Source organism: Carcharhinus amblyrhynchos, chromosome 26 (genome assembly GCF_965287045.1).
Source record: "Carcharhinus amblyrhynchos chromosome 26, sCarAmb.v2.hapA, whole genome shotgun sequence".
NCBI lineage: Eukaryota > Metazoa > Chordata > Chondrichthyes > Carcharhiniformes > Carcharhinidae > Carcharhinus > Carcharhinus amblyrhynchos.
The window spans coordinates 11,564,801-11,583,260 of NC_137349.1; the positions used below are offsets into that span (position 1 = coordinate 11,564,801).

Sequence of the window (18,460 nt, forward strand, 5' to 3'; positions counted from 1 at the left end):
GAGTGCTGCACTCTCAGAGGGTCAGTGCTGAGGGAGTGCCGCACTGTCAGAGGGTCAGTACTGAGGGAGTGCTGCACTATCAGAGGGTCAGTGCTAAGGGAATGTCGCGCTATCAGAGGGTCAGTGCTGAGGGAATGGCGCACTGTCAGAGGGTCAGTACTGAGGGAGTGCTGCACTGTCAGAGGGTCAGTGCTGAGGGAGTGCCGCACTGTCAGAGGGTCAGTACTGAGGGAGTGCTGCACTTTCAAAGGATCAGTACTGAGGGAGTGCCGCACTGTCAGAGGGTCGGTACTGAGGGAGTGCCGCACTGTCAGAGGGTCAGTACTGAGGAGCGCCGCACTATTGGAGGGTCAGGATTGAGGGAGTGCTGCAAGGTTGGAGCTCCTGTTTCTGGAGTCTTGTTCAGGCGTGCAGACAGTGTTCCCACACATCACAGCTGGTCGAGTGTGAGAAGTGCCTCAGTTTTGGGGATTTTATCCTGGGGGAGGAACCTCACATTGTTACACCTATCCTGCCAGTGGATGGGCAGGACTTTGTGGAGGCAATGCTGGTGATATCTCCCCGAGGAGTCGCAGTGTCTGCTGTACATTGTCCATGTTTCTGCTGCTTTTCACCATAGTTTATGACTGACTTTCCCAAACTGGGTTCCGCTGAATCCTGAGGTTTCATTGGTTATGCCCAGGAGCTCTGTGGTTGGCCAGGTTGATGTATAAAATTTTAAAATATGAAGCTGCTTGCCCAATCAGAGCTTGGTTTCTCATTGGCTGCCAATAAGATCATTATTGAGAAGCCAGCCTCTAGTTGGACAAACCAGAAAGAGTGGAAAGTAAGTCTGCAAAACTCCAGGCCAGGGAGGGAGTGAGGAAGGAATAGACAGTGTGGCAAATCTAGCAGCAGCCCTGGGGCAGGAGAGGCAACGGCACTGGGGTGGGGGAGAGAGAGGGAGAGACAGAGACAGAGAGAGAGAGTGCCTGAGAGAGTGGGAGTGTGTGTGGGAGAGGGAGAGTGTGTCTGAGAGAGAGGGAGTGTGTGTGGGAGAGTGGGAGTGTGTCTGAGAGAGAGGGAGTATGGGACGGATTTTCTGGCTGCGCTGACCCCAAATCGGAAAATCCTGCCCGAGGTCAACAAACATTTGTATGGCCTGCCCCAATCCCCGCCCCCCCAACCCCCAACACCACCATCCCACAACCCGCTACACTGCCCGTGATGCTCCCTTATGTGTGTGAGAAAGATTGTGTATGTGAGTGTGCATTTGTGAGTGTGCGTGTGATTGAGTGTGTGTGTGTGTGAGTGAGAGAGAGAGTGTGTCACAGAGAGAATATGTGTGAGAGTGTGTGTGTCAGTGTGTGTGCGTGTATGAGTGTGTGTCTTTATGAGTGTCTGTGTGTGAGTGTGTATGTGTGTGAGCGAGAGAGAGAGTATGTGAGAGAAAGTGTGAGTGTGTGTGTGTGTGTGTGTGAGTTTGGCTCTGTAACTGGGCGAACGATTTGTGAGCGAAAGAAGCAACATCGCGGTTGCCATTAAAAATGACAAAAGGATAAAATGTGAGCACTGTGTTGAATAAGAGAATGATTAAATTATAATAAATTTATACATTAAAAAATAGAAAATTTATGAATTTCTTATGTGTTTGAAGCTATTGTACAATAACAATCCATTATTTGTGAGCAGTTTTGGGCCCCACATCTAAGGCAGGATGTACTGGCCTTGGAAAGGGTCCAGAGGAGGTTCGTAAGAACATAAGAACATAAGAAATAGGAGCAGGAGTAGGCCATCTAGCCCTTCGAGCCTGCCCCGCCATTCAATAAGATCATGGCTGATCTGTCGCTGCTCAGTTCCACTTTCCCACTTTCTCCCCATAACCCTTAATCCCCTCTCTTATCAAAAACCCATCAACCTGCGTCTTAAAAATATTTAGCGAGGCAGCCTCCACCACTTCAACGGGCAGAGAATTCCAGAGATTCACCACCCTTTGAGTGAAGAAGTTCCTCCTCAACTCCGTTCTAAACCGCCCCCCTTTTATCTTGAGGCTGTGCCCCCTAGTCCTACTGTCTTTTTTGAGCGGGAAGAGTCTCTCCACCTCTATCCTATCCATCCCATTCATCATCTTAAACGTCTCAATGAGATCTCCCCTCATTCTTCTAAACTCTAACGAGTACAAGCCCAGTTTATTCAGCCTCTCCTCATAGCTCAACCCCCTCAACTCCGGTATCAGCCTAGTAAACCTCCTCTGCACTCCCTCCAAGGCCAAAATATCTTTGCGCAGGTGCGGCGCCCAAAACTGCACACAGTACTCCAGCTGCGGCCTCACCAATGCCCTATACAGCTGCAGCAAGACCTCCCTACTTTTATATTCAATCCTCCTCGCTATGAAGGCCAGCATCCCATTCGCCTTCCTGACCACCTGCTGCACCTGCAAGCTGGGTTTTTGCGACTCATGCACAAGGACCCCGAGGTCCCTCTGCACCGTCGCCTGCTGCAGTTTTTCGCCCCGTAAGTAATAGTCCTTCCTACCATTCTTCCTACCAAAGTGGACCACCTCACACTTGCCAACATTAAATTCCATTTGCCATTTCCTGGCCCATTCGCCCAGCCTATCTAGATCCTTCTGCAGGTTCACAAGAATGATCCTTGGAATGAAGAGCTTGTCGTGTGAGGAATGGTTGAGGACCATTGGAGTTTAGAAGAATGAGGGGGGATCTGATTGAAACTTACAGGATACTGCAAGGCCTGGTTAGGGTGGACGTGGAGAGGATGTTTCCACTCGGAGGAAAAACTAGAACCAGAGACACAATCTCAGGCTAAAGGGATGATCCTCTAAAACAGGGATGAGCAGGAATTTCTTCAGGCAGAGAGTGGTGAATCTGCGGATCTCTTTGCTGCAGAAGGCTGGAGAGGCCAGGCCATTGAGTGTTTTTAAGACAGAGATAGACAGATTCTTGATTAATAAGGGGATCGGGGGGTCATGGGGAAAAAGCAGGAAAATGGGGAGAGGAAAATATCAGCCATGATTGAATGGTGGAGCAGACTCGATGGGCCGAATGGCCTTAACCTGCTCCTATGTCTTATGGTCTTATCATCTTATTTGTGGTTTAACTCTATAACTTTGTTGGAGCACTGGGCCAGAAATCCAAATCAGGAAGCCAAACTAAACACACAGAATGCTTATAGAAAGAAACTGAATTCTAAACCAATCCCCTTAAACATAAAAAGGTATATATATACATATAAAAGTATATATATAAGAACATAAGAACATAAGAAATAGGAGCAGGAGTAGGCCATCTAGCCCTTCGAGCCTGCCCCGCCATTCAATAAGATCATGGCTGATCTGAAGTGGCTCAGTTCCACTTTCCCGCTTTCTCCCCATAACCCTTAATCCCCTTGCCTACCAAAAACCTATCTACCCGCGTCTTAAATGTATTTAGCGAGGTAGGCTCCACCACTTCAACGGGCAGAGAATTCCAGAGATTCACCACCCTTTGAGTGAAGAAGTTCCTCCTCAACTCTGTTCTAAACTGCCCCCCCCCCCTTATCTTGAGGCTGTGCCCTCTAGTCCTGCTGTCCTTTCTGAGCGGGAAGAACCTCTCCACCTCTACCCTATCCATCCCTTTCATCATCTTATATGTCTCAATAAGATTCCCCCCTCATCCTTCTAAACTCTAACGAATACAAGCCCAGTCTATTCAGCCTCTCTTCATAGCTCAACCCCCTCAACTCCGGTATCAGCCTAGTGAACCTCCTCTGCACTCCCTCCAAGGCCAAAATATCCTTGCGCAAGTGCGGTGACCAAAACTGCACACAGTACTCCAGCTACGGCCTCACCAGTGCCCTGTACAGTTGCAGCAAGACCTCTCTACTTTTATATTCGATCCCCCTCGCTATGAAGGCCAGCATCCCATTTGCCTTCCTGACCACCTGCTGCACCTGTAGGCTGGGTTTTTGCGACTCATGCACAAGGACCCCCAGGTCCCTCTGCACCGTAGCATGCTGCAGCTTTTTGCCCTGTAAGTAGTAGTCCTTCCTACTATTATTCCTACCAAAGTGGATAACCTCACACTTGCCAACATTGTACTCCATCTGCCAGGTCCTCGCCCACTCGCCCAGCCTGTCTAGATCCCTCTGCAGACTTTCTACACCCTCCGCACAATTTGCTGTTCCACTTATCTTTGTGTCATCAGCAAATTTCGACACCTTACGCTCGCTCCCTCCTCCAGGTCATCTATAGAAATGGTAAACAGCTGAGGCCCCAGCACTGATCCCTGGGGCACTCTACTAGTCACCAACCGCCAATCCGAATAGCACCCATTGACACCCACTCTCTGCCTCCTATCTGACAGCCAATCCCCTATCCACGCTAACACCTTACCCCCAACTCAATGCCCCCTAACCTTCTGTAACAACCATTTGTGTGGCACCTTATCAAACGCCTTCTGAAAATCGAGAAACACCACATCCACCGGTTCCCCTCCATCCACCGCACTAGACGCATCCTCATAGAATTCCAATAACTTTGTCAGACACGACTTCCCCTTAACAAATTTGTGCTGCGTCTGCTCTTTCAAACAATTCTTCTCAAGATGCCGCGCTATTTCCTCTTTGATGACGGATTCAAGCATTTTTCCTACAACAGACGTTAAACTAAATGGCCTATAATTCCCTGCCTTTTGCCTGCTACCCTTTTTAAACAGCAGCGTAACATTAGCCGTTTTCCAATCTTCCGGCACTTCCCTGGAATCCAGCGAGGTTTGGAAAATAATCACTAAGGCATCCACTATCACCTCCGCCATTTCCTTCAGAACCCTGGGATGCATTCCATCCGGTCCTGGGGACTTGTCCACCATCAGTCCCACTAGTCTGTCGAGCACCACCTCACTATATATATATATATTTATATATATAAACAGGCGCTATTTAATTCAGTTGATTGACAGGTTGATTGACGACTTGTCTCCAACACGACCATGGGATTAACTGACCAGGGATCATTTCCTTGCTGCTCCCTGATCTGGAAAATACTTTACTTCAATCCCTTTGAGTTCCAGTTCTTGTGAGAACAGCAGAATGTTCAAATCTTTATATCACTTCACCAGAATAGGCACTGTAATAGCCATTATTTTCTGCTGCGGTGTTACAATTTGGCTGATGTTTATATCTCCGACTCCGCAGCAAAACAACCGACGTCTCCATGAGCAGAATGTCCAACTACAGGATCGCCTGAAGAAAACTGAGGCAAAAATAAAAACTCTGGGCAATCAGCACCACGATCTCCTGCAGGAAAAAGAGAAAGAAGCAGTGAGTTACAGGGCAGATTGTTACAGGAAACAGTTCACAGTCAGAGGGTCAGTACTGAGGGAGTGCCGCACTGTCAGAGGGTCAGTGCTGAGGGAGTGCCACACTGTCAGAGGGTCAGTGCTGAGGGAGTGCCACACTGTCAGAGGGTCAGTGCTGAGGAAGTGCCACACTGTCAGAGGGTCAGTGCTGAGGGAGTGCCACACTGTCAGAGGGTCAGTGCTGAGGGAGTGCCACACTGTCAGAGGGTCAGTGCTGAGGGAGTGCCACACTGTCAGAGGGTCAGTGCTGAGGGAGTGCCACACTGTCAGAGGGTCAGTGCTGAGGGAGTGCCGCACTGTCAGAGGGTCAGTGCTGAGGGAGTGCCGCATTGTCAGAGGGTCAGTGCTGAGGGAGTGCTGCATTCTCAGAGGGTCAGTGCTGAGGGAGTGCTGCACTGTCAGAGGGTCAGTAATGAGGGAGTGCTGCACTGTCAGAGGGTCAGTAATGAGGGAGTGCTGCACTGTCAGAGTGTCAGTACTGAGGGAGTGCTGCACTGTCAGAGGGTCAGTGCTGAGGGAGTGCTGCATTGTCAGAGGGTCAGTGCTGAGGGAGTGCTGCACTGTCAGAGAGTCAGTAATGAGGGAGTGCTGCACTGTCAGAGGGTCAGTAATGAGGGAGTGCTGCACTGTCAGAGGGTCAGTAATGAGGGAGTGCTGCACTGTCAGAGGGTCAGTACTGAGGGAGTGCCGCACTGTCAGAGGGTCAGTACTGAGGAGTGCTGCACTGTCAGAGGGTCTATATGTCCCACCATATCAAAGAGAATCCGTGGTGTTCTCCATAGTGTCCATTGCAGTATTTTGCATCAATCAACATTTCTAAGACAGATTGTTTGATTGTTATTACATTGTTGCACCTGGGAGCTTGCTATGCACACATCCACTGCCCTGCACCCTGCATTACCACAGTGACTACATTGCAAATTGAATTCAGTTGTCTGTGAATGTCCTTTGGATGGCCCAGAGGTAAAAAAAGGCACTAGCTAAATGCAAATCTTTCTTTGCTCAATCCCAGAGTTCCCTCCTCCACGGGACTGCCTGGCAGTGATTTTTACTAAAATAATATTACTGACCCCTCACCCCACCCCCGAGTCTCACATTTCTGTATGGTGCCCAAAAACGCCACTACCTTAATGGAGTTTGCTACTCACATCGCAGAGGGGCTGTTTAAATGGTGCGCGGACGATCTGCAAATTGGGTTGAGATGCAGTCAGCCACGTTTAAGTGAATGGTAGAACAGACTGAATGGCCTCCATCTGTTCCTATATTGCACAGGCTGTGTTCCTGTTAAGGGGATGTAGACAAGAACATTACTGGCCCAGTAATCCAGAGACACGGACTAATGTGACATTAATTCAGACAGTGGCACAGTGGTTAGCACTGCTGCCTCACAATGCCAGGGACCCAGGTTCAATTCCTGGCTTGGGTCACTATCTGTGTGGAGTTTGCACATTCTCACTGTGCCTGTGAGCATTTCCTCTGGGTTTCCACCCACAGTGCGAACAAAGTGCTGGTTAGGTGGATTGGCCATGCTAAAGTCTTCCTCAATGTTGCCAGAGTGTGGCGACTATGGAATTTTCACAGTAACTTCATTGCAGTGCTAATGTAAGCCTACTTGTGCCTAATAAATAAACTTTAAAATCCCCCATGCCAGTTGAAGGAATTTTAGTTCAATTCACAATAAAACAGTGCAGAATGAGGCCATTTGGCCCATCGAGACTGCACCACCCACAATCCCACCCAGGCCTTTTCCCGTAACCCCATATATTTACCCTGCAAATCCCCCTGACACTAGGATCAATAGCTAATCAACCTAACTTGCACATCTTTAGACTGTGAGAGGAAACCGGAGCGCCCGGAGGAAACCCACGCAGACACGGGGAGAATGTGTAGACTCCACACAGACAGTGAGCCAAGGCCGGATTATACCTGGGTCCCTGGTGCTGTGAGGCAGCAGTGCTCACCGCTATGTCACCGTGCCACCCCAAATCTGGAAGCCCCTCTGGACTACATGTGAGGGTGGACCCACAGTAATGCAGTTACCTCTGAAACGACCCCACAAGTTACCCAGTTCTGCCAAACCACTATGGAAAGCTCAGAACTGTGGATGTCTCTACACAGCAGTTTAAGAATGTGGCTTACCTCCCAAATGGCGGTCCTGCCAGCAATCTCCCCATCCCGAGTAAAATGAAATAAATTAACTACAACCAGAGGTTGGTCTTGGCTGAGTTGGTACTCGGTGAAGGTGTGAATTAATTGTGTTTCTTTGTCACGCTTCTCCTAACGAGCTGTGACATACTCTTGAACTTGATCTCAGCCTTACCAGCCCACGTCCACCTCACTGATGCCTGGTGACCTGACACCTGTCGGTGAACCATAACACAGAACAAAATGAAATGTCAAAGGGAAAATTGACCCATGGAGACTGGGGGACATCATCCTCTGGACTTGAACCCCAATTCCTGGAATGGGTGGCCAATAGGGAAGTGAAATGATTTATGGTGTTTAAGTCTGTTATTTGCTGGATAGTACGACACAATGGGCCAAATGGACTCTTTCTGTGCCGTGATCTATTTATGATTCCATGTATTTTCTGACCCAGGAAGTGATCTGAGTCCTTGCTCCTGTGAGTTATCCCAATGTGTAACCCAGCATTCTGAAAGGAATCATACAGCGTAGAGGGGGCCCTTCGGCCCATCGGATCCACCTGACACATTGGACACACCTGAACTCCTACCTAATCCCACTTGCCAGCACTTGGCCCAAAGCCCTGAGTGTTATGGTGTGCCAGGTGCTCACCCGGGTTTTTTTTTAAAGGATGTGAGGCATCCCGCCTCCTCCACCCTCCCAGGCAGTGCCTTCCAGACCCTCACCACCCTCTGGGTAAAACATCCCCCCGAAACCTCCTGCCCCTGGCCTTGAACCTGAGTCCCCTCAACACTGACCCTTCAACTAAGGGCAACAGCGGCTCTTTATCCACTCTGTCCATGCCCCTCATCATCATCAACGGAACACTTTCCCAATATCTCACTCTCTTTGTCCTGTTTCTTACTGTTTCAAACAGACATCTCTGCGGAAAGAGGTCGCAGGTCGCGATCAGACCATCACGGAGCTGCAGAAGAAAATCAATGACCTCACCGAGGAAAACACTAACCGGCAGGGTCAGTACAACAACAAACTGCATTCACATAGCAGCTTTACAATGCTTCACAAGACTGTACTTGGACAAAATTTAATACCAAGCCACTTCAGGAGATGGTTGTTCCAAGAGGTAGGCTTTAGGAAGAGTCTTAAAGAAAGGAGACAGGCAGACGGTCAGAGAGTTTAGGGCCCAGACAGCCCAGCTAAATTCAGAGATTCTCAAGAGGTCAGAATTAGTCACAGACAAAGATCTCAAAGGGTCTGGGACTGACGCAGGTTACAGGGAGTGAAGGGGAAGGAGGATGGGACTTGTGGAGGTTACAGGGAGTGAAGGGGGAGGAGTATGGGAGTGGTGGAGGTTACAGAGCGAAGAGGAGGAGTGTGGCACTAGCGGAGGTTACAGGGAGTGAGGGGGGGAGGGTGGGATAGGTGGAGGTTACAGAGAGTGAGGGGGGATAGAGTTTGGAGTAGGCGGAGATTACAGGGAGTGAGGGGGGAAGGAGTGTGGGGTAGGCGGAGGTTACAGGGAGTGAGGGGGAAGACGTGGGGTAGGCGGAGGTTACAGAGAGTGAGGGGGGATAGAGTTTGGAGTAGGCGGAGATTACAGGGAGTGAGGGGGGATGGAGTATGAGGCTGGCGGAGGTCACAGGGAGAGGAGTATGGGAGTGGTGGAGATTACAGGGAGGGAGGGGAGGGTGGAGTCGGCAGAGGTTACAGAGAGTGTGGGATAGGTGGAAATTAGATGGAATGAGGGGGGAAGGAGTATGAGGCTGGCAGAGGTTACAGGGAGTGAGGTGGGGGAGGGCGAGTGTGATAAAATGATGGGGAGCCATATTTGGACACTGCCCCACTGTTGTGGGAGTTTCCCAGGGATTGGGTGTGGAGGGGACCCTCTCCATCAGGCAGGAAGCTGATTTTGAGAAATAAAGGCCATTTCATGGGGCTAGCATTACTTCCTGTTGTATAACATTCGTGCCACACAAATGCCAGGCAATGACCATCACCAATAAGATACACTCTAACCACCATCCATTGACATTCAATGGTGTAACCATCACTGAATCCCCCACTGTCAACACCCTTGGGGTTACCATTGACAGAAACTTGCCACATAAGGAGGCTGCTTGCAATAAGGTTAGTGAGCTGACCCTACCAACTAGTGAGTACAAACTCAGGACCTATTTTTCACCCAGACACCGGAGTCCCATTACAATTCAGTAGAGAGGAGAAAAACTATATAGGATCCCTACATTGCAGAAGGAGGCCATTCGGCCCATCAAGCCCGCACTGACAGCACTCGTAGCCAGGCCCTATTCCCATTACCCCAAGTATTTACCTGTAATCCCCCAGACACTAGGGGTCAATTTAGCATGGACAATCCACCTAACCTGCACATCTTAGGACTGTGTGAGGAAACCCACACAGACATGAGGAGAATGTGCAAACTCCACACAGACTGTCACCCAATGTTGAAATCAAACCCGGGTCCCTGGTGCTGTGAGGCAGCAGTGCTAATCACTGTGCCACCGCAGGGCAATGGGATTGGATGGGTGAGTGGGTTATTACAGAGGTGCGGAGTGACGGGCAGAGAAGGATTAGACTGGGTGAGAGTTTAAAGTTTGTGAGGAGTGAGTGGGAGAGTCTTAAACTGATCCTTTCTTGGATTTTTTTCAGTTACTGATGATCTGCTCTGTCTCTTATGTAAATAATATAAAAAAAACAAAGCTTGGACTTGATTCTTTGATTCTAACTGAAATCACCACGAAATAGAAACTGAAACTGAAGCCAGGGGCTCAGGAGAGATTTCAGCTTCTGTTGTTGGTGATTCAGTCTCTGATAATTGGAGGCGACAGTCTCGTTGTTCGAGCTGTTCAGAAAATTCTAGATTGCAAATTGTAAACCGGAAAACTTGTTTTTCTCTTCTCTGTGAGGCAGAGGGAGCGAGTTTGAAATTTAAATCTGTAATAGAACATAGAACATAGAACATTACAGCGCAGAACAGGCCCTTCGGCCCACGATGTTGCGCCGACCAGTTACAAAAACAATGACCCACTAGCCTATACCAATCCCTTTTCGTCCATAAACCTATCCAGAGATCTCTTAAACGCCCCCAAACTAGACGCATTTACAACTGCAGCAGGCAGGGCATTCCAATCCCTCACCACCCGCTGGGTAAAGAACCTACCCCTGACATCCGTCCTGTAGCTACCCCCCCTTAATTTAAAGCCATGCCCCCTCGTGCTAGCTTTCTCCATCCGAGGAAAAAGGCTATCACTATCCACCCTATCTAAACCTCTAATCATCTTATATGTTTCAATAAGATCCCCTCTTAGCCGCCTTCTTTCCAACGAAAACAACCCTAGATCCCTCAGTCTCTCCTCATAGGACCTCCCCACCATACCAGGCAACATCCTAGTAAACCTCCTCTGCACCCTCTCCAACGCCTCCACATCCTTCTTGTAATGCGGGGACCAGAACTGCACACAGTACTCCAAGTGCGGCCGCACTAGAGTAGTGTACAGTTGCAACATTACACTGCGACTCCTAAATTCAATCCCCCTACCAATAAACGCCAAGACACCGTACGCCTTCTTGACAACCTTATCTACTTGATTCCCAACTTTCAGGGATCTATGTACACACACACCTAGATCCCTCTGTTCATCCACACTATTCAAAGTCCTCCCGTTAGCCCTATACTCGACACATCTGTTGCTCCTACCAAAGTGAATTACCTCACACTTCTCCGCATTAAATTCCATCCGCCACCTCTCGGCCCAGCTCTGCAACCTATCTAAGTCTCCCTGCAGACTATGACACCCTTCCTCACAATCTACCACACCTCCAACTTTGGTGTCATCAGCAAATTTACTAATCCACCCAACTATACCCTCATCCAGATCATTAATAAAAATTACAAACAACAGTGGCCCCAAAACAGATCCCTGAGGCACACCACTCGTAACTGCACTCCATGATGAATATTTACCATCCACCACCACCCTCTGTCTCCTATCTGATAGCCAATTCCTGATCCAACTTCCTAGATTACCCACAATCCCATACATCTGCATTTTCTGCAGAAGCCTACCATGGTGAACCTTATCGAACGCCTTACTAAAATCCATGTATACCACGTCAACTGCCTTACCCCCATCCACCTCTTTGGTCACCTTCTCAAAAAACTCAATAAGGTTAGTAAGGCACGACCTACCCGCTACAAAACCATGCTGACTATTTCTAATCAATTCATTACACTCCAAATAACTATAAATCCTATCCCTAATAATTTTTTCTAAAACCTTGCCCACAACAGAAGTAAGACTCACCGGTCTATAATTCCCGGCAAAGTCTCTGTTCCCCTTCTTAAACAATGGGACAACATTCGCTATCCTCCAATCCTCCGGGACTACACCAGAGACCAATGACGACCTGAAGATCTGAGCCAGAGGCTCTGCAATCACCTCTCTAGCCTCCCAGAGAATCCTAGGGTAGATCCCATCCGGACCAGGGGACTTATCTATTTTCAGCCCCTCAAGAATTTCCAGCACATCCTCTTTATCAACCGTAATACTGTCTATTTTACACCCCTGCAACCCAATGTCCTCCTCAGCTATATTCATGTCCCCCTGCGTGAACACCGAAGAGAAATATTGGTTCAATACTTCTCCAATCTCCTCCGGTTCCACACACAACTTCCCCCTGCTGTCTGTAACTGGCCCTAATCTTGCCCTGACCAACCTTCTGTTCTTGACATACCTATAGAACGCCTTAGGATTCTCCTTAATCCTATCAGCCAAAGTCTTCTCATGTCCTCTTTTAGCCCTTCTCAACTCACTCTTCAACTCCCTCCTAGCCAATCTAAAGCTTTCTAGTGCACTATCTGAGCCCTCCAATCTCATCCGAACATAAGCCTCCTTTTTCTTTTTAACCATCGACTCAACTCTTTTAGTGCACCACGGTTCCCTAGATCTACCAAATCCACCATGCCTGACAGGGACATACCTATCAAGGACTCGCAGTAGCTGCTCCTTGAAAAAACTCCACATTTCAGACGTTCCCAGTCCCTGTAATCCCCTAATCCAATCCATGCTTCCTAATTCACTCCTGATAGCCTCATAATCGCCCTTACCCCAGCTAAAATTGCTGACCCGAGGTTCATGCCTATCTCTTCCCATCACTAAGGTGAACGTAACCGAATTGTGGTCACTATCACCAAAATGCACACCAACTTCCAAGTCTAGCACCTGGTCTGGCTCATTTCCCAGCACCAAATCCAATATAGCCTCACCTCTAGTTGGCCTGTCTACATACTGAGACAAAAAACCTTCCTGCACGCTTTGTACAAACACTGACCCCTCTAGCGAGCTAGAACTATAGCAACTCCAATCAATATTCGTAAAGTTAAAGTCCCCCATAACAATTACCCTATTACTTTCACTCCTAACCAGGATTGTCTCCGCAATCCTTTCCTCAACCTCTCTAGAACTTTTAGGAGGTCTATAAAAGACTCCCAACAGGGTGACCTCTCCTCTCCTATTTCTAATCTCCGCCCATACTACCTCAACTGACAAGTCCTCATCAAACTTTCTCTCCGACACTGTGATACAGTCCTTGACTAGCAATGCTACCCCACCCCCCCTTCTACCTTCTTCTCTACTCCGACTAAAGCATTTGTACCCCGGAACCTGCAACATCCATTCCTGACCCTGCTCTATCCATGTCTCAGAAATGGCCACAACATCAAAGTCCCAGGTACTGATCCACGCTGCAAGTTCATCCACTTTATTGCGAATACTCCTCGCATTAAAGTACACGCATTTCAAACCCTGCTCCGCCCCACCCCCACTATGCCGTGCCTTGCATTCCCCAACTATGCCCCCCTCACTTTCACCCCCTTTCCTCACTATCCCTCCCCCCCTCCGAATCAGTTTAAACCTTCCTGCATCGCTTTTGCAAATTTACCCCCCAGGATATTGATTCCCCTCTGGTTCAGGTGTAGACCATCCCTCTTATCGAGGTCCCACCTTCCCCAGAATGAGCCCCAATTGCTCAAGTACCTGAACCCCTCCCTCCTGCACCATCCCCTCAGCCACGAGTTCAAACTTTCCCTCTCCCTATTCCTCTCTAAACTATCCCATGGCACAGGCAAGAGTCCAGATATAACTACTCTTTCTGACTTCGCCTTTAGTTTCCACCCCAACTCCATAAATCTTTGCTTAATATCCCCTTCCCTTAATCTCCCTATGTCATGTGTCCCCACATGAACTATAACTTGGGGTTGATCTCCCTCTCCCCTAAGAGTCCTGAATACTCTGTCCGATACATCCTGGACCCCAGCCCCTGGTAGGCAACACACCAGCCCAGAGTCCCTACCCTTACCTCCAACTCTCCTATCCGTCCCCATAACTGTGGAGTCCCCAATCACGAGGCCCAATCTCTTACCCCTAACCACCTGAGGCTTGCCAATAGGCTCACCCCCAGAGACCTGCTCCCTTTGGCTATCCCCAGTTGATTTCTCCTCAACTGTAGCCTCCAGGACCGAGAACCTATTTTGGAGGGGAACAGCCCCAGGGGATTGTCCCCCCAACTGCTTTTTGCCCCTCTTCCTGGCAGTGACCCAAGACTTATTCCTAGGAGTGACTATCTCCTTATAACTCCTTTCTATGTCCGCCTCCACTTCCCGAATTCCAGAAAGAACACAGATTTCACACATCCACACAGCTTCACCCCATCAACATCTCTCTCTCAATCCCTCCACTCCCTCGAAATTATCACTGTCGACCACCCAATCGGCACGCTGCTTCCTCACAGCGCCGGGGACCTGGGTTCGATTCCCGGCTTGGGTCACTGTCTGTGTGGAGTCTACACATGTGTGCCCTTAGGCAATTATGTTTTTAGTTCAGTGTGAAGCGTGCAATGAAAAGGGAAAGGACACCAGGAGCAAGTGAAGGGCTTGTGAGCAACAGGTAAAGATGCTGTTAACACATATATCTGTACACCATAGAAAAATAGCCTAAAGTCAGGTAGACTGGATATAGTCAGGCACATTGATAACCCACATTATGGGAACAACTGTGATTTTAGTCACAAACACAGGACATAAAATTCGCTGATGCTGAACAGAGCAATAGTCAGGGACAATAAAGAGACTGCCTGTGGTGTAAGAATAACACCAGATATGCTGTGTGCAGTGAGGCACATACACCACACTCTGTAGGAATGTATAAGGTCCAGGGTGTAACAACAAATGGTACGCAAGATGTGTTGTTTCTACAACTGAGCATACTCCCTAAAGGGGAAAAAGGTCGCTGAGATAGTCAGGACAGCAGTGATTAAGTTGGCAAAAGGTTGATTACCATCGATCTGAACTGGACATGTAACAGTGTTAGATAAGATGGATGAGTTTACTAATGCACTCTTGGGATAACAGGAGACATTGTTAGATGGGGAGTAGAGGGGATGGGAACTTGGCGCACCTTGAGCCAATAGGGGAATGACAACACATAGATGGGACAGGGACCACCAATTAGGGGAGAACAACACATTGCAAAGCCATTACATTGCTTGTAAAAAAAGTATAAAAGTGTGCTGCAAATCGATGTAAGGTGTGCCTATTTTTTTGGACACCTGGTCTTGCAAGAACGTTAAATAAAATATCTTGCTCCTTCAGAACTTGACTTGACCTAATTGTTTGTCTGTGAGCTGCGTTTCTCACAGGCTTTAATTCAATGGGATGGACACTCTGGCCGGAATTTTACCGGCACGCCTGCCCTGGTTCCAGGGACGGGCGAGACTCGGAGAGTGGCGTTCTCCGCTGGCCTCGGACGAGACGGTTCGAAGCACAGGCGGACGTGCTGGTAAAATTTGCCCTTTACGTCCTATTTCAGCCATTTTCCCTTTTTCTAGGTGATCATGAACTTTGCAAAAATAAACTCTCCGGGGTGGAAAATCAGCTCAGCCAGAAAACCATTGATCTGCAGCGGACGGAGAGAGAAGCTCAAGAGTTGAAGCTTCATTCGTCCTGGCTGAATTCACGAATGTAAGAGTCCTTTTCGAAATAATTCACTAAAAACTAAAGGCATGGAGACCTGCAGGTTTGGAAAAAGAAAATTTGAGAAATAAAAATTTACAGGTTGCTGGGGATAAAGCGAGAGGACTGGAGGGGGGCAGGGGTCAGGTTCCCCTTCAGGGAACCAGCACAAGCACAATGGGTCAAATGGCCACCTTCTGCGCTGTATCTCTCTGAGAGAAAGAAATTCTTGTATTGATATCATTCCTCAGGACTTCCCAAAGTGCTTTTCGACCAATGACGTGCTTTTTGAAGTGCGTTTGCTGTTGTCATGTGTGCACAGCAAGATCCCACAGGCAGAAATGTGATAATGACCCATATAATCTGCTTTCCTGATGTCACGGTAAGAAGCCTCACAACACCAGCTTAAAGTCCAACAGGTTTATTTAGTAGCACAAGTGCTAGCTTTCGGAGCGCTGCCCCGTCATCAGATGAGAGACTTTTACTATGTTTACCCCAGTCCAATGCCAGCATCTGCACATCATTCCTGATGTCAGCCCAAAGGATAAACATTGGTCATAGGGATGGGTAACCCCTCTACTTTCCTCCATCATTGTGCCACCGGATCTTGCCGAAAGATGGCAACACTCCAACAGTCCAGCGCTCCCTCAGTCCTGCACCTGGAGTGTTAGCCTGGACTGCGTGATCAAGTTGTGATATGGAACTGAACCCTCACCTTTCCGACCCGGGAGTGAGATTGTTACCCACAGGTAGCGGCGTGATGGTTAGCACTGCTGCTTCCCAGTCCCAAGGACCTGGCTTCAATTCCCAGCTTGGGTCACTGTCTGTGTGGAGTTTGTACATTCTCCCCATGTCTGCGTGGGTTTCCTTCAGGTGCTCCGGTTTCCTCCCACAGTCTAAAAGATGTGTTGGTTAAGGGCATTGGCCATGATAAATTCTCCCTCCCGAACAGACGCCAGAGAATGGCAACTAGGGGATTCTCAGAGTAAATTCACTGCAGTGTTAATGTAAGCCTTACTTGTGACAAATAAATAAACTTTAAAACTTCAAAAACTTTAGGTACCTGAAGAAATTATTGGGGAACATCAGGTCTGAGGATCAATTAATAGTCTGGAGATTCTCTCTATTACCATTAGCCAAGGGGGAGTGTTTGAACAGAGCTCTCCTAAAGTTAAAGTTTATTTATTAATCACAAGTAAGGCTTACATTAACTCTGCAATGAAGTTACTGTGAAATTCCTCTAGTCTCCACACTCTGGCACCTGTTCGGGTCAATGCATCTAACCAGCACATCTTTCAGAGGAAACCGGAGCACTGGAGGAAACCCATGCAGACACGGGGAGAATGTGCAAACTCCAAACTGACAGTGACCCAAGCTGGGAATTGAACCAGGGTCCCTGGCGCCGTGAGGCAGCAGCGCTAACCACTGTGGGTTAAAGTATGGATAAAGTCAATGATCGGGTGGGCAGTACATGGAGTATCGGGGGATTGGGTCAATGGATTAACACACTGTCTGCATTCTACACTTCACATTTCTACCATTCTTAACATTGGTATTAACTCTGACTTTACCTGAATTCATTTACAGACACGAGTGTGAGAATAAAGGCCACACCAAACGGAAAAATTACAGCTGGTTGACCATTCTGCTCTGTATTTCTGACTATTGTTTAGGGTTTGGCTCCTGCTATGAATGCAGTTAATGGAAGCTGAGTCAAGCAGCGGTATCTGTGCACTGATACTCGGTGCTGTAGTGGTATTGTGTGGTGATGGTGGTGGCTTTGAGTTCACCCCAGCGAGGGTGTGAACCAGATCAGTACAGTTTAATCTAGTTTAGATGCTGTGTGAATGGAGGCTGGGCTGAGCGCCAAGATCTCCCTTCTCACTGGCAGTGCTAGCGGGATGTGTAGCACACCAGGCAGCACGTAGGTCATTCCATTGAAGCCCCCGAGTGGCCAGGGAAATGGCTGGGTAGTGCCCTGGCGCTGCCCCTGGTACTCTGGTACCATACCATAGAACCATAGAGCCCTACAGTGCAGAAAGAGGCCCTTCGGCCCATTGAGTCTGCACCGAACACAATCCCACCCAGGCCCTACCCCCATATCCCTACATATTATGCCCACTAATCCCTCTAACCTATGCAGCCCTGGACACTAAGGGGCAATTTCTTAGCCCTTTAGTGTCCAGTAGTGCCAACTTCTGGGAGAATTCAGAATCCAAAAAAATTTCTAAGTGTGGTTGATTTGCAAGCTGAATCGTGACGACCCTCCCAGCGGGAAGCTCAGCGGTTTTCCGCTGAGGACAACACTTGGAAATGTTTTGGGCAGAATTCTGCCCGGAATGTCAAAAGGTCACCCAGTACGTCAAGCTTACCCCAAATCTGTCATAAACTCTATCCACCCATTTAATCTCCGTCTGCAACCTATGTGGTTAGCACTGCTGCCTCACAGCGCCAGGGACCCACAAATGGAAAGATGTGAGGATTAGGTTGATTGGCCATGCTAAATTAACCCTAGTGTCAGGGGCATTAGCAGGATAAATACATGGGGTTATGTGGATAGGGCCTGGGGGGGTTTGTGGTCAATGCAGACCCAATGGGCTGAATGGCCTCCTTCTCCACTGTAGATTATATCTACCTATAATTGACAAAAGGACCATACGGGAAGAGGAGAAAAATACTTGTTGCACAGCCGGTTGTGATCTGGGAGGCGCTGCCTGAATGGGTGGTGTGTGGAAGCAAATTTCAAAAGAGAATGGAATAAATATTTGAAAAAGAAAACATTGAGGAGGTAGGGAGAAAGAGGGAGGGGGATAGCATTAATTACACAGGGCTGAACGGCCTCCTTTTGGCTTGTATAATTCCATTATCGTTTATATGTTTTTTCACAGACTTTCTAATATAATATTTCCATTGTTTCTTTTGTTTTGCTTTTTCTTATGTCTGTATTTTTACTGAA

General features: G+C 48.3%; 1 protein-coding gene across 1 annotated transcript; it reads left to right on the plus strand.

Annotated features, from left to right (window-relative positions):
- Positions 1-5,018: 5,018 nt before the first annotated feature.
- On the plus strand, positions 5,019-18,460 carry LOC145358726 (uncharacterized). Its single transcript, XM_080212977.1, has 4 exons — positions 5,019-5,295; positions 8,395-8,491; positions 15,381-15,513; positions 17,092-18,460. Exons 1-4 carry the CDS (start codon positions 5,065-5,067, stop codon positions 17,204-17,206), a joined length of 576 nt encoding a protein of 191 aa, XP_080069103.1. The 5' UTR covers positions 5,019-5,064; the 3' UTR covers positions 17,207-18,460.